This window comes from Cebus imitator, unplaced genomic scaffold (assembly GCF_001604975.1).
Source record: "Cebus imitator isolate Cc_AM_T3 unplaced genomic scaffold, Cebus_imitator-1.0 Scaffold169, whole genome shotgun sequence".
Lineage (NCBI taxonomy): Eukaryota > Metazoa > Chordata > Mammalia > Primates > Cebidae > Cebus > Cebus imitator.
The window spans coordinates 357993-374025 of NW_016107484.1; the positions used below are offsets into that span (position 1 = coordinate 357993).

General features: G+C 47.8%; 1 protein-coding gene and 1 non-coding gene across 17 annotated transcripts in view; both read right to left on the reverse strand.

Moving 5' to 3' along the window:
- Positions 1–891: 891 nt before the first annotated feature.
- KDM2B (lysine demethylase 2B) overlaps positions 892–16033 on the reverse strand; it is a 162651-nt gene continuing 147509 nt past the window's right edge. For 15 of the 16 annotated variants that reach the window (XM_017544268.2, XM_017544262.2, XM_037744193.1 and 12 more), the window contains 6 exons: positions 15696–15734; positions 14864–15543; positions 13769–13932; positions 13514–13675; positions 12656–12874; positions 892–2265 (listed from right to left, as the gene is read on the reverse strand). In XM_017544268.2, coding sequence (XP_017399757.1) covers positions 2084–2265; positions 12656–12874; positions 13514–13675; positions 13769–13932; positions 14864–15543; positions 15696–15734 — 1446 coding nt within the window. In that variant the 3' untranslated portion in view covers positions 892–2083. The remainder of the gene's footprint in view (positions 2266–12655; positions 12875–13513; positions 13676–13768; positions 13933–14863; positions 15544–15695; positions 15735–16033) is intronic. The other variant, XM_017544264.2, reaches the window with a different exon arrangement.
- On the reverse strand, positions 10538–10641 carry LOC119473591. Its single transcript, XR_005202799.1, has one exon. It is a non-coding gene; the product is annotated as a U6 spliceosomal RNA (small nuclear RNA).

Sequence of the window (16033 nt, forward strand, 5' to 3'; positions counted from 1 at the left end):
TTTTTAAATCGACATGGAGTCTTGCTCTGTTGCCAGGCTGGAATTCAGTGGCACCATCTGAGCTCACTGCAACCTCCACCTCCTGGGTTCAAGCAGTTTTGCCTCAGCCTCCTAGGTAGCTGGGACTACAGGTGTGTACCACTACTGCTGGCTAATTTTTGTAATTTTAGTAGAGATGGGGTTTCACCATGTTAGGCTGGTGTCAAACTCCTGACCTCAGGTGACCCACCCGCGCTTTGGCTTCCCAAAGTGCTAGATCCACTCCATCTGGCCTGTCTCATTTTAATTAAAACAGTTTTGCCATGGCAAAAATAAAAGGTACAAATATAAAACTTGGCCACCAGCAGGAAAGGCTTGTTCCACAGCGCCAAAGTCTTACATTGCTCTTAATCACTGAGGAAGTAAGTTGGTTAACCTTCTCCATCTTCAGCTTCACTAGAGCAGTTGTTTCTGTATGTGAGTATGACATTGCCAGCAGGGTCCTGTCTTGAAAAAAAAATTCTGTAATATAAAATTATTTCTCGTTTCTGCATCTGCCGCTTGGGGAAGCCACCTCATGACCAAGTGTTTCCTACAGCCACCATGGCCCAAGGTTACCTGTACAGGATGCAGCCTCCTGAGGTTGCTCCCACTGTACCCCAAATCTGGGGAACTTTTAGGCAAAGGTAATGGCAAAGTAGCCGTGGAAGTAATTTTGTGTGGTAAGAGGCACATAGACAGATGAACAACTCTTCTTAAAGAAGTCTGTGTCTAATTCCTACCTGTGGCTGTTGTCAGAGCATGGTTCTTTCCCCATTACCTTTATTAGCCAGAAACAGATATCTTTCTGAAGAAGAAAAATGATATACCACAGGGCTGCTGCATTTCTCAGGTGAATCAGAAATTACATTGTTTGGGCCTCAAAAGAGTGTTTACTGACTCTGGGCTTAAACTTCTAGTCTATTCCTAGAACAAAAACCCTCCAAGTTCAAGAGTGTTTTGTTTTTTTTTTTGTACAATTGTTTATACAAACTCAACAAAGGTAAAATCGAATCAGGGAAGGTCTAGGAAACACCACCTTACAACAATGGCACTTATAAATGCAGAACCTTACAACTAGGAAATAGCCATGTTACAAACCTAAATGAGAACTCAACCCACACTTCAGAGGAGAGAAAAAACGAAAAGAAAGGCTATGTGGGAGAATTTATTCTACGTCTTGACTCACTGTATAAATTAGATCTATGTAAGTACAAGAGCTCATGCTGGAGCAGACCCTCCTGAGTGCAAAGGCTGAAGTCGAAATTTTAAAATTTGAGAAAAGTGAATTCTCTACAGAGGAAACTTGGCAAAGTATCTTACTTCGACTATAATTTACATTTATCCACAACATGCTCATGAAACTCTTGAGGTACAAAGCAGGCTCTCAACTTCCAATTAAACATGCTTTTAACTGGAAGGTCTTAGCCTGCTTTGTTAGATCTGGGCACATTCGTAGATGGGTTGTGTCAATGAAGTACATGTTAAGTTCTCTCCTACCTTAAGGAAATCAGGAAAATTGGCAATCTCAAAACAATAAAAACACTGGTATGCATTCAAACCTTGCATAAATAACTTTTAAACAATTTGTACAAAAATAGTTCTGCATAATGTAAGATGTAACAAAACCAAACAAAAAGTGTGTCAAGACGGCAGCAGATGTGGTGTGTGGTCCACTTGATGTCAACACCCAAAACCTCAGAGTTGCAAGGAATGAAGTGTTCAAAACACCACCACCACCACCAACAGAAACTCCTAAGCTCACGCTTCAGTATGAGAATTTCTCCACAGTCCACCCTCCTCTCCGACGGGAATGTCTTCTTATAAAAGCCACCTTAGAAATGGTCCAGAAAGCAGTGCAGTTACGACTTAGAGCAAAGGAAAGTGTCGGCTCACACATCCCCCAAACGGGTGGTTGAACAGCTTCTCCCTTGGAAAGACTTGCAAAATGGAATTGCTTTGTGGTCTGTTGTCCCAAGTTCCAAGTGGAAAATAAAAGCCCTCATTTTTGTAAAGTCTTTCCCCCTCCCAGAGCCCACCCCATATTTACATACTTGTCCTTGGACTAACTCAGTTTTTGCAGGAGTTTTTCTTCCACTTGCCCAAACTGGACACTCACAGACATCTCGGCTATGAACTGCTCACAGCCTTCCTTGGTGACTTGCTTGCAGTACCTCAGGTCAATATGACAGATGTTTCCACAGCGTTTGAAGAAGGACAGGCACTGATCAGTGACCTTATTGCAGTCTGCAGGGAAGACGTAATGGTGACGTATGAGGGCCAGGAGCCGGAAGGCCCCCCAGACCAGGCACTCAGCATTGGGGACATGTCAGAGCTCTACATATTCCAGCCTCTAATGTGCTATGCTAAATGTTATTTCCTTAAAATCTCTCTTCTTCAAATGGGGAAGGGTTTCACCCACCAGGTATAAAGGTTAATATAAAAGCATTCAGATAACCAAGTGAGTGAAAATCACTTCTAATCTCACCACACAGCATATATACATACAGATGTAGGCTCATGGAAGTAGTTCTATGTGCTTTTACAATGATAGGCTCACACAAACACTACTCCACTATACAACTCAAAGGCTTTTTTCATCTAATATATTGTTGATGAGTACTGCTCTATGTGTGTTATTGTGCATTTATCTGCCTCTTCCCTTCAGATAAATTCCCAGAGGGGCACCACTGGGTCACAGAAGGAACAGCCCTAAGGGCATCTTGGGATCATTTTTGCTCTGGCAGGCCCCAGTGCTTTGGAGCAATTCACAGCATGAGGGACAGCTGTTTGACCCTAACCCAAGGACTGACAGTGTGCAACAGCCTAGGCACCAGATCAACATGCCCTTCTAGCAAAAGCAGAATTCAGACTTCATCACACCTTTATCTGCAGACGCACCCTTTGACTGTGCTTTTGTTTTGTTTGTGAGACGGAGTCTCACTCTTGTCACCAAGGCTGGAGTGCAATGGTGCAATCCCAACTCACTGCAACCTCCGCCTCCTGGGTTCAAGCGATTATCCTGCCTCAGCCTCCTGAGTAGCTGGGATTACAGGTGAGTGCCACCATGCCTGGCTCATTTTTTATTTTTTGTTATATTTTTAGTAGAAACTGGGTTCCATCATACTGTCCAGGCTGGCCTCAAACTCCTGACCTCAAGTGATCTGCCTGCCTCAGCCTCCCAAAGTTCTGGAATTACAGGCTTGAGCTACTGTGCCTGGCCTCAATGATATTACATTTGTGATCTTTGCTAATTATCCTTAGTATCAGCACTTTCATTTCTCTATTAAATTGAGTGGGAATAAAAACACTAAGGGCAAACCACAATTGTGTACACAAAGCCTATGCCACCTACATGTTACCAGAGTCCCTGCAGGTGTGCAGGCGGAGGAAAGAAGTCAAGTCAGGGTACCACATGAGCCGCCAAACCGACTTCCTTTATATAGTCAGTCTTTTCAGACAGTGTCCTCACATCAGCACAGAATCTTCACACAGATGCTAACCAATTCACGAATGTGGAGCAGTGGTGCTGGAAAGCTGTCTACACACATTCACAAGTGAAATTTGCTTTTAGACTAAGGATGGGAAAACCGGACAATGCTGACAGATGCTTCAACAGACAACTCTGTTTCCCCAAGGGCATCCCTTTATCTTCTAATTAATCCCTCAAGTAGTTCCCCCATCCCACAAATGGCTGACCCTCTTCATAATCTTACTGCAAAATCCAATGATGAAGGATGTTGTAAAATGCTATCATATAATTCCTTTGGGAAACTCAAGATCCCCAAAACTGAATACTTGATTCATTTTAAGTATAAAGAATAGGGATTTTACCAATATAACAAGCTTATTTCCATATACTTTTGTTTTCATTTTTTACTATTTACTATGACATGTTGACTAGGCTAGATTTGAACTCCTGGTCTCAAGTAATCCTCCCCACTCAGCCTCCCAAAGCACTGGGCTTATAGGCATTGAGCCCCTCCAGCCAGGATGATTTTCTCAGAGGATGTTCCACATTCACACTTGTCTGTCTTCACACTGTCATTTAGCTTGTTCCTTATCTCCTGTTTTTCCTATAAACTGCAGATTAGGCCCAGAGACTTGCTTAGTTTCAGGTTAGACATTTTTAGCAAGAAATCACCCTCAGAATCTTCCAGCTTGACCCTGTTGCAGCCTTCCAGAGCACTGTCTAGCTCATCCCCAGAATGCATCTCATTCCATACTCAGATCCAGCTATACTGCCCCCACTCCATCACCAGCTCAGGGATATTTTTCCCCTGTAATGTTTGCCTAGTTCCTGGCTAGAAGGGACTGACCCAAGTCCTGCCTCTCCCTTGGCACCTTCAAGCGCTAGAGCAGGCAGCTCCCATGCCAGAGAAGTCTGCCATCTGGCTGGCACACTGCTGTGCCCTGCAGCTGTCAGACAGCTGAGGGGGCCTCAAGTGCATCCTGGCACTTACCTGTTGGTGGTAAGGCAGCACTCGGTGTGAAGTGAGACCTGGAGGCCCAGCTGCCTCCTTTTCTGAGTTGTCTTTGAGTACTAATTTGGGCCCTCTTTGGAGGCTCACTCGTGCCCAGCCAGCATTCTTCCTGGCTTGTGGTTCAAATATTCCCCAAAACTGGAGCTTAAGGACCCTTCCCATCAAAGAAGTTAGATGGAAAATACTTTCCTTTGGTCCCTCTGGAGTTGACTCCAGCCTGGTTTCTTAGACCCTCTACACACAGGCTGACAGATGTTTCCTGCTGGTGCAGGAGGCCTACCTGCCAGCCCGCCAGCCTACGGGGGAACATCACTTTTATTAACATCCTCATCATTTCTCCCTCGGCCTTTAAACACTTTAGATCTGGAATCGCACTACTTTGCCCAGGCTGGTCTAGAATTCCCAGACTCAAGTGATCACCTTCTTGAGTAGCTGGGACTAAAAGTGTGTGCCATTATGCCTTGCTTCAAGGAAGGGAAAGACTTGTACTTTGAAGACTATAAAGTATTGCTGAAAGAAACTAGACATAAATGTAAAGTCATCCTATGTTCGTGGATTGGAAGACTTAATACTATTAAGATGTCAGCACTACCTAAAGAAGTCTACAGAAATCTATCCTAAAATTCATGTGAATGCATGGGACCCCAAGTTGTCCAAACAATCTAAGAAAAGAACAAAGTTGAAAAACTTGGGCTAGTCTGAAGCTGAGGTGGAAGATCACTTGGGCCCAGGAGTATGATTCTAGCCTGAGCAACAGAGTGAGACCCCGTATCCAAATAAAATACATAGGCCAGGCACGATGACTCATGCCTGTAAGACCAGCACTTTGGGAAGCTGAGGTGGGTGTATCACTAGAGCCTAGGCATTCAAGACCAGCCTGAGCAACGTAGTGAAACCCCATCTCTATAAAAAACACCAACACAGGCCAGGCACAGTGGCTGACACCTGTAATTCCAGCACTACAGGAGGCCAAGGCAGGTGGATCACCTGAGGTCAGGAGCTGGAGACCAGTCTGGCCAACATGGTGAAACCTCATCTCTACTAAACATACAAAAATTAGCCAGGCAGGGTGGCAGGCCCCTGTAATTGCAGCTACTCAGGAGGATGAGGCAAGAGAATCGCTTGAACCTGGGAGGCAGAGGTTGTGGTGAGCTGAAATCATGCCACTGCACTCCAGCCTGGGCAACAGAGTAAGACTCTGTCTCAAAAAACAAACAAACAAACAAAAAAAAAACCAAAAAGCCACATACAAAAAAACACCAATATTAGCCAAACATGGTGGTCTGCACCTCTAGTCCCAACTACTTGGGAGGCTGAGGTGGGAGGATCACTTGAGCTTGGGAGCTAGAGCCTGCAGTGAGCCATGATCACACCACTGCACTTCAGCCTGGAGGACAGAGTAAGCCCGTCATTCATTCACTCATAAATAAAGCATGGTACAAGCATGCAGATAGACATATAGACCAATGCAGTAGAATCAAGAGCTCGGCCAAGTGTGGTGGCTCACGCCTGTAATCCCAGCACTTTGGGAGGCCGAGATGGGTGGATCAGCTGAGGTCAGGAGTGCAAGACCAGCCTCCTGGCCAACATGGTGTGGTGGTGTGTGCCTGTATTCTGAGCTACTCAGGAGGCTAAGGCAGGAGAATCGTGTGAACCCGGGAGGCAGAGGTTGCAGTGAGCCAAGATCATGCCACTGCACTCTAGCCAGGGTGACAGAGCGAGAGTCTGTTTCAAAAAACAAGAATCAGAGCGCAGAAACAAATCCTCAAATATATGGTCAAGTGATATTTGACAAGGGTGCCGACAGCATTCAGTGAAGTAATAGATATCTTTTCAATAACTGTTGCTGGGAAAATTGGATTTCAACATGCAAAAGAATAAAAGACCTGACCAGGTGTGGTGGTTCATGCCTATAATCCCAGAACTTTGGGAGGCTGAGATGGGTGGATCACAAGGTCAGAAGTTCCAGACCAGCCTGGCCAATATGGTGAAACCCTGTCTCTACTAAAAATACAAAAATTACCCAGGTGTGGTGGCGTGTGCCTCTAGTCGCAGCTACGTGGGAGGCCGAGGCAGAAGAATCACTTGAACATGGGAGGCGGAGGTTGCAGTGAGCCGAGATCACACCACTGCACTCCAGCCTAGGAGACAGAGTGAGACTCTGTCTCAAAAAAAAAAAGATCCTGGGTGCAGTGGCTCATGCCTCTAATTCCAACACTTTGGGAGGCTGAGGTGGATGGATGGATGGATGACCTGAGGTTGGGAGTTCAAGACCAGCCTGATCAACATGGTAGAACCCCATTTCTACTAAAAATACAAAATGAGCCAGTCGTGGTGGCTCATGCCTGTAATCACAGCTGCTCAGGAGGCTGAGGTAGGAGAACTGCTTGAACCCAGGAGACAGGGGTTGCAGTGAGCCGAGACTGCACCATTGCACTCCAACATGGGCAACAAGAGCAAAACTCCATCTCAAAATAAAATAAATAAGCTGAACCCCTACCAACCATATAAAAAAATTAAGTGAAGATGATTTGAGACCTAAACATAAGAGGTAAAGCTGAAGCTCTTTACAAGCAAACATAGGCTGGGTGCAGTGGCACACACCTGTAATCTCAGCACTTTGGGAGGCCGAGGTGGGTGGAGCATTTGAGGTCAGGAGTTTGAGACCAACCTGGTCAACATGGTGAAACCCCATCTCTACTAACAATATAAAAATTAAGGCAGGGTGTGGTGGCCCATGCCTGTAATCCCAGCACTTTGGGAGGCCAAGGCGGAGGGATCACCTGAGGTCAGGAGTTCGAGACCAGCCTGACCAACACAGTGAAACCCTATCTCTACTCGAGGCTGAGGCACGGGAATCACATGAACCCAGGAGGCGGAAGCTACAGTGAGCCAAGATCGTGCCATTGCACTCAAGCCTCGGTGACAGAGCAAGACTTCATCTCAAAAAAAAAAAAAAAAAAAAAAGAAATTACAAATACCCTACAGCATATGAAGAAATGTTATGGGCATATTGTTAAAGGGGAAAATGATACAACTTGTACACTATGATTATATCTGGGTAAAAAATATTTTGCAGATGGACAAATGCTAAAGAAGGAAAGTGAAAATAGGCAGTGAGATAAACATTTTACCATGTTTTGGAATTTTTTTTAACTTTTAGGTTTGGGAATACATGTGAAGGTTTTTTACACAGGTAAGCACCTGTTACAGGGGTTTGTTGTGCATATTGTTTCAGCACCCAGATGGTTTTGTTTTTCTTTTTTGAGATGGAGTCTCACTCTGTCACCTAGGCTGGAGTGTGGTGACACAATCTTGGCCTGTGGCAACCTCCACCTCCTGGGTTCAATGATTCTCCTGCCTCAACCTCCTTAGTAGCTAGGATTACAAGCACATGCCACCATGCCCGGCCAATTTTTGTATTTTTTTGTGGAGACAAGGTTTTGCCAGGCTGGTCTTAATCTCCTGACCTCAGGTGATCCACCTGCCTTAGCCTCCCAAAGTACTGGATTACAGGTGTGAGCCACCACGCCCGACCCATCACCAGGGTATTAAGTCCAGTACCCGATAATTATCTTTTCTGCTCCTCTTCCTCCTTCCACCCTCCCCTTGGAATTTTAAAAATATTTCAGCTGTGGAGCTATAGTTGGAACTTAACATATCAAGAATTTGGCTGGGCGTGTTGGCTCACGCCTGTAATCCAAGCACTTTGGAGGCCAAGGTGGGTGGATCACCTGAGGTCGGGAGTTCAAGACCAGCCTGACCAACATGGTGAAACNAAAAAAAAAAAAAAAAAACCACGAGAAATTCTTCATGACATTAGACTTTGCAATGATTGATATGACACCAAAACCACAGCCAACAAAAGGGGAAAAAGGCCAGATGCAGTGGCTCATGCCTATAATTCCAACATGTTGGGAGGCTTACGCAGGAGGACTGCTTGAGCCCAGGGGTTTGAGACCAGCCTGGGCAACACAGTGAGACCCTGTCTCTAAAACAGAAAAGAAGTCTGGGGATGAATGTTGGTAACAGTTGCAAAACACTGTGACTGTACTTAATGCCACTGAATTGTATGCCCAAAAATGGCGAAGGTGGTCCATTTTACATCATGTATTATCTTACTAAAACATAATTATTTTTGTAATTTTGGAAGCTGGAGAAGAGGTAATAATTTGGGAGACTTGAGAAGGCTTAACCCTGAAGTGGCTAAGGGGAAAGCAGAAAAGAATAATTATTCTACAGAACATCTCCAAGGTATTTAGTGGCGATTTCTTAGAAATTAATGTTGTACTGGAAGTGACAGGTACATTGCAAGATGGTGTTAGTGAGAAGGACCAGTTGAGAATCTGTTCGAGGAGCAGTAAGATGTCCAGATTCCTTTCCCAGAAGAAGACTGGGGTTTTAGTCTCTGATGAGCTGGGCTCCAGCAGGCACATTCAGCAGGCGTGCGCATTCAAAAGTGGGGGCTGCAGGAAATTTACTTGCTGACTGTTGAGAACCTCCTTCCCCTACCAATGGCGGGCCAGCCTATCCCCTTATGAGATCAAGGAGAGTCTGGCAATCCTGACCAGCTTAAGAGGAAGATGGAAAGATCCGATGGCCAGGTTTCTCCCAAGAAATGACCCACAGTAACCATCCTGTAAGTGTTGTCCATAGCAGACAAGCTCCAACCGCATGCCCAGAGTTTCTGATCACCCTTGAGTGGAGTGGACAAGCAAGTATCAGCACTCAAGCTGAGGAAAGCCTCTTCCCAAGGCAACTGACAGCATTTGAAGGGAACAGTCAGTGCAGAGAAGACAATGAAACCATCATTAACATCCTCAGGTAGGGAAATATCTGGCTCCACCAAACAAGTCATTCCACAAAAAGTTCAGAGAATACAGTTTGAAAATTAAAAATGTAAGTTGAACCACATGAAATTGCCAACATTTTACTTTTTTTGACCTATAAAAACAGCAGCTTCCCATGGTTCAACTGCACAACAGCTTAAATGAAAAACTCAGTCTATAAGCTGTATGATAAAGTAAGGGAAAACTCCCAGAAAATATAGCAAAAAGACACCGACATGGAAACTAGGAGAGAAGAGAGGAATCAGAGGACTAGTCCAGAAGGAGAAAACAGAGGGGAGGAAGTTAAGAAAGAATTCAAGAAGTTTTTTCTACAACTGAAGAACACAGATGTCTAAAATGAAGGACTTCTATGGTGGGTGAAATGGACTCAAACCAGTTTGTCATCAAAAATTACAGACAACTAGAGCCAATTTTCTATTAACTTCCAAGAGAGAAAATAGATTCACTGACAGATGAAGAATCAAATGGTTTTGGACCTTGCCTCTGGAAGGCAGAAGATGGTGGAACAAAACCTCCCACACTTTCTGCAGCAGCAGGGCCCCCAGACTAGGGTTCTATACCCAGCAGAACTAGCAACTAAATGGGAGGGTTTAATAAAAACAAATTCAGACATACAGGGTCTAGAAAATGTCTCTCACCAAATGTGAGGGTAAACCAAGAGAAAAGATGGAGATAAGGAAGGAGGGTACCTAGGAAAAGACAGAGCCCAAAGGAGTCCAGGATGGCAGCAGTGCAGCAGGTCGGGGTGGCCAGTCCCAGGGGAGAAAACGGAAGGGGAGGAAAAGAAGTCAGGAGGGAGGTCTCTTTACAAAACTGGTCAAGAGACTGATGAGCTGGGGGTGGGGAGGGGAGAACATTCAATTGTGGTATACCATTTGCATAGAAACAAAGCAAACAAAATGAGGCAATTCACTTATACAACAAAAATATTGAGCAAGAAAGAAAATGTACTCATAATACACTATTTGGCTAAACAGTGACCAACACTTAACATGGTCATAATAAGTGAAAGAATAGTGACAACGGAGAACTGGAAAAGATGGAGGGAGAAAAAGGGGGGGAAGGATATAATGTAATAAATCTTCATATTATATTAATAGCAAGCTAATAAATATACCATGTCCATATAGAAAAATCAAGAAATTGCAGTGCAGGCTTGCTATCTTTTAAATTTTGTTTTGAATTAAAAATATGGAACACTTCACGAATTTGTGTGTCATCCTTGCGCAGGGGCCATGCTAATCTCTGAATTGTTCCGATGTTAGTATATGGGCTGCCCAAGCGGGCACTAGGCTTGCTATTTTGAATGTGGAGGTAAACACTGAAGAAAGAACTCACTTAAGGCATTGCCTCAGGTAGTGAGGATGGGATGGAGAAGGGAAAGGCAAGGGGCTGCCTGAGCCCCCAGTAAATATTTCTGAGATGGAATTCAGCCAGAACAACAGCTAGAACTGCAACTTCACTTGTCATGAGACCAGATCCTCCAACCAAGTTTAAGGATCTCGAAGCATGTCATCATCTATTTTGTAGCACAGACATCTTCCCGTTTCTGGTGCTTGCATCAGGACAAGCTTATTTTACCAGTAACTCAACTAGTTACACCAATGAGGGGAATTACTTTTTTTAAAGAAAACCTAGCAGAGTCTAGGTTTTAGAGATACACCTTAGTATATTTCACAGCTCTTAACAAGAATGCAGGCCAGGTGCAGTGGCTCATGCCTATAATCCCAGCACTTTGGGAGGCCGAGGCAGGTGGATCACTTGAGGTCAGGAGTTCAAGGCCAGCCTGGCCAACATGGTGAAACCCCATCTCTACCTAAAATAAAATATTAGCCAGACATGGTGGCAGATGCCTGAATCCCAGCTACTTGCAGGGTTGAGGCAGGAGAATTGCTTGAACCTGGGAGGTGGAGGTTGCAGTGAGTGGAGATATGGAGATATGCCACTGCACTCCAGCCTGGGCGGTAGAGCAAGACTCCGTCTCAAAAAAANAAAAAAAAAAAAAAAAAAAAAAGAAAGAGAATACAGAGAGCTGTATGCACTGAGATGAAAAGATGACCTCATTGTATCATGCTGGAAAAACAAAATGTAGAAGATGACTTGCACACACATATACACAGCATGGACCACACCGCAGGAGGGGATTTATACTGAGATCTCCTGTGCATGCATAATAACTAAACCAGGCTATAATGAAAAGATTTAATAAAACATCAGCGCTTAGGGTAAGAGGACTCCCGGGCTTCTCCAAAGGGCAGCCCATCACCAATTCAAGCCCATAACTTGGGCCTGGAGCTGGAGAGGCCTTACTTCACTCTGGTTCTTTGCCTCCATGAGGCAGGACAATCCCTGCCACCGAAACTTCATGAGGAGAAGGAATGGCTTCCTAGGTCCCGAAATGATCTCATCCCATCTAAAGCTCCCATGACCCTGCTGTGAGGCATGGTGGACAGAAAGGTTATCAGGCATGAATGTGTGTGGCAGAAAAGAAAACAACGTGCGTGTCATCACTGTGCTGTGTCAAAATCTAATTGGAGGATGAAATAGGGGTGTCCTTAGTACTTGGTAATTTCCGAAGGTTAAAAAAAAAACCCTTAAGTTTCTTTTTCTCTTTTTTTGGTCTCACCCAAACCCGACAGCCCCCCAATCTAGACCATCCTAAGCTACCACACCAAAATCGGGTTAGTTGGGCTAAAAGCAGGCAGTATCACTCTGTGTACCTCAGTGCACAGCGGAGCCCCAAGTCCTTCAGAACCAACTCCCATCCCACCAGCAAGCGGAGCAAGTAAAGATTCTGCCACAAAAGCCACAGACACAGAACAATAATGGAACTAACTGTGGGGTTTTCTTTTTCTCTCCAACAACAGGCCCCTTGATAGCAGGGTCATAAGGGGTGCATGTGAGTGACAACGGCAAGGCAAAGACAGAAACTAAGTTCCCTCCTGCCCACCAGGGCCAGTGCCTCCCGGCCCTTGCCGTCCCCACACCCTGGTTGTCAGTTGCTGGCTCCTCTGCACCCCCTTGGGAAGCTGTCCCTTGTCCGTGTTTTGGGTCAGGAACAACTGCTGTGTGCTCCCGCCTGCTACCCGGCACTCTTTTGGGGTAGCAATTATTACAACTCTAACAGTAACTCTTTGTTTAAATTGTTTCCCCTCTGGACTGGGCTGCCGCGTTTACTGACACATTCTAGCACCTAACACTGTGACCACATATTTGTGGACACACGAATCATTTTCCACAAACATGAAACTCCTGGCTCTCCCACAGAGTGTTGGGCAGACCTGCCGGGGGCCCCTGACTCACCAGACAGGTTGATCTCGGTTAAGGAGTCTCGGGTGGTGGTGCCGACAGCGGTGAGCAGGTTGATGGACTGGTCGGTGACGTGGTTACAGTAACTGAGATGGAGCTTAGAGAGCAGGGGCATGTGGCGGATGATGAGCCGCAGGGAGGCGTCCGTGATGTCCAGGCCTGCCAGGCGCAACTCCACGATGTTCCGGAGCTTGCTCCGATTGTCCATCTGACCTGGTGGGGCAGGAAGGAGGGGGCAACCTGTCAATCTGACTTAGGAGGCTTAGTCACATTGACATGACACTCTAAAAGGGCCACCAGCCAGACAGAACACTCAGATTTCATTTAGTTATCAACTGCTTCTTCCCAAAATCAGAATTCCAACAGTTAAAAATCAGACTCCACATCGAACTTTAGACTTCTAGATTCTCTTGAAAAACTAAAAGACCTAGAAACACTAGGCCCACACTCTACCCGGGAGTCACCAAGCCAACCAGTGCAGAGGTGGCACCGCATCTCTGATCCCCGTGGTTTGGCAAGAAGGACGGACCTAGACAGCCCAGCCCAGGGGGGAGGCGCCATCCTGGAAGCCCTCGTGCAACCACACGGATCCTGATGGCAGTGGAGACTGGAAACCAACGAGGGGCAAGTCAACAGAAAAGCAGTTAGACGCACAGAGCCCCCAGGAGGAGTATCACATGTGCACAGGAGAGGCTGCCTCCTCCTAGATTCCCTCTGTGCCTGAAGCAAACTGAGAACACAACAGCAGAGACTCATCCCTATGTCCTCTGGGGAAGGGCCGGGGCTGGAGAAGAATAGAGGACATGCTGGGGTCTGGGGCTAAAAACAGAAAACCCCAGCCTGGCAACTCACCTGGCCTGTTATCTGTGGGCGGGGACAGGAGATCCCGCATCTGGGCATCCTTCAGTCCCTCTACCCACTGAACATCCAGGGTCCGAAGCAGTGGACAACTGGAGCTGCAAAGGGCAGAGACTGCGATCCATGAGCAGCCCGACAGCACCAAGTCCCGGAGCCCTGGAAGGAACACAGAAAGGGGCACAGGTCAGGGGATGCGCCCCCAGAACCCATCGCAGCAGACACACTCGGGGCCCTTGGCCCAGGGCTCACCAGGCAGCCGGTTGATGAGCCAGCTCAGCTGCTTCTTGGAGATATTGGTCCAGCTGAGGTCGAGGGAGACGGGCTGTCGCCGGATGATGCCGCTCAGCATCAGGGGTGTGATAGACTTGCAGTGGTTCAGGTCAATGCGGGTCCACAACCGCTTATCACAGCACCTGGGGACCGGCCCGGTGGGGATACATCATCAGAGTTGGGGCTCCTCTGGGAAGCCCATGCACAGCTATAACTCTCCCCACCTACCAACCTCTAGAGGCAGCTCCTTAACTCAGCTCTCTAGACCCTTCTCTGTATAGTATCCGTCCTGCCCCCACACAGCACCTCCCCTCTGTTCTGACAGCCATGGTCCTCGCGCTCCACAATATTTACTTACTGAGACAGAGTCTCGCTTTGTCACCCAGGCTGGAGTGTAGTGGTGCAATCTCTGCTCACCACAACCTCCGTCTCCCAGGTTCAAGCAATTCTCCGAGGTTCAAACCTCCCATGTAGCTGAGATTATAGGTATGTGCCACATGCCCAGCTAATTTTTGTATTTTTAGTAGAAACGTGGTTTCGCCATTTTGGCCAGGCTGGTCTTGAACTCCTGACTTCAAGTGATCCCCCGCCTTGGCCTCCCAACATGTTGGGTTACAGGCCTGAGCTACTGTGCCCAGCCTCCATCAAGTATTTACAATGGGCTTTGCAATGCCCTCTACCAGCTGTTCCTCCAAACAACCCCGTGACGCAGGCGTACGCCAGTTCACACAAGAGGGTAAGGCAGAGCTACAGCCAGAAAGCTGGTAAATATCAGCTGGGACTCAAGTTGCAACTGGCAGCCTTGCTGGAAACCTGGACTAATTCTCGGAAGTCAAGGACTCCAGGTGGTCCTCGCTTCACCCTCCAGGAAGCTAAATCAGGGAGCAAACAGGGTCACCTCCTCCTCTGACAAGACCAGAGGCGCCGCCGTAGCCAGCTGAAACACTTTGTGGAGCACAGTGAAGCCGTATAGGGGCTTGGAAGGAAAGAGCATCGCCAGTGACTCCACACACACAGGCTGTCTCTGGTGCCACCTGAGCCTTAACCTAGAGCCCAACGCGGGCCGCTGCTCACCAGCGGTTCCAGGTCCTGCAGACCCGCATGCAGACACACAGGTCTTGGTGGCTGAGGTAGCTGAAGACGGCCATCCACACCTCCCTGTGCATGACGTGGGCTGCCCCGTCATCCAGGGGCAGTGAGTCAGGCGGGGGGCTGATGGGGGGTGGCCGGATCACATGGCGCTCCATCTGGATACACTTGGGCGGGGACACAGAGGGCGGGGGCCGGGAGATGACTCGGGGCGGGCTGCGCAGGCCAGGCCCCAACTGGTGCCGCAGCTCCCGGGGGGTGCCGTTGAGCCCCTTGCTGAAGCGGTGGGGGCGCTCGCAGACACCCGGGGGCCGCCTGGGCTCCTCGCCCTCACTCTCAGGCTCTGACTTGATGGGCTGCTGGTTCTCGTTGGCCAGGCTGCTCTCCGTTCTCTGGATCTCGTGGTTGAGCTCCTTGCTCAGCTCCCTGCTGAGCTCCTTGTTGGGGAGCCGCCGCTTCCGGCGTATCTTCACCTTCTTCTTCTCCTCTGGGCCCTCAGCCCCCTCAGTGCTGGGTCCCGCAGTGGGCGAGCTGGAGCGGGAGTGGTCGCTCTCCCTGGTCTTGGGGGGTGCCTCAGGCAGATCGTCCTCGGGTTCTTGCTTGAAGCGCCGGAGGGGCTTGTTGGCCAGTGCCATGCGGTCCTCCGCGTTCTTCCAGGACCGCCGCTGAGGGCAAGAACAGAGAGGGAGGGCGGTCAGCCTCTGGGGCTCAGGGCTGCACCCACCCCAGGGCTCCCGCCCCCGTCATAGGACTGTGGCCCAGGGAGCTGCCGTGCAGCTCTGACGGCTCGGGCACAAGAGGGAGGGGAAGACAGTACCTTTTTCCTGAAAAGCTTATCTTCTTTGCCAGGTTTAAGCTGTCATGGGAAAGAAAGGACGAAAAGCTTGCTCCCCAGGCTCGTGGGATTTGATCCCCCTGACACCCCACTCCACCCCACCTCACGAGTCCACAGTCTCTAGAGGAGGGACTAGAAGGACACCTTCCCCACAAATGCCATCTCCTTCACGTCTGGCCAACAGACGGGTGTGCCCTGCCTGTGGCTTTCAACGAAAAAGCTGAAAGTAGGAGTATGGTTGAATTGTTCCCACCCAACTGACCTCCCACCCCACAGACCCAGAGATGTGCAGTCGCCCATTCAAATCAGCCTTGGCTCTG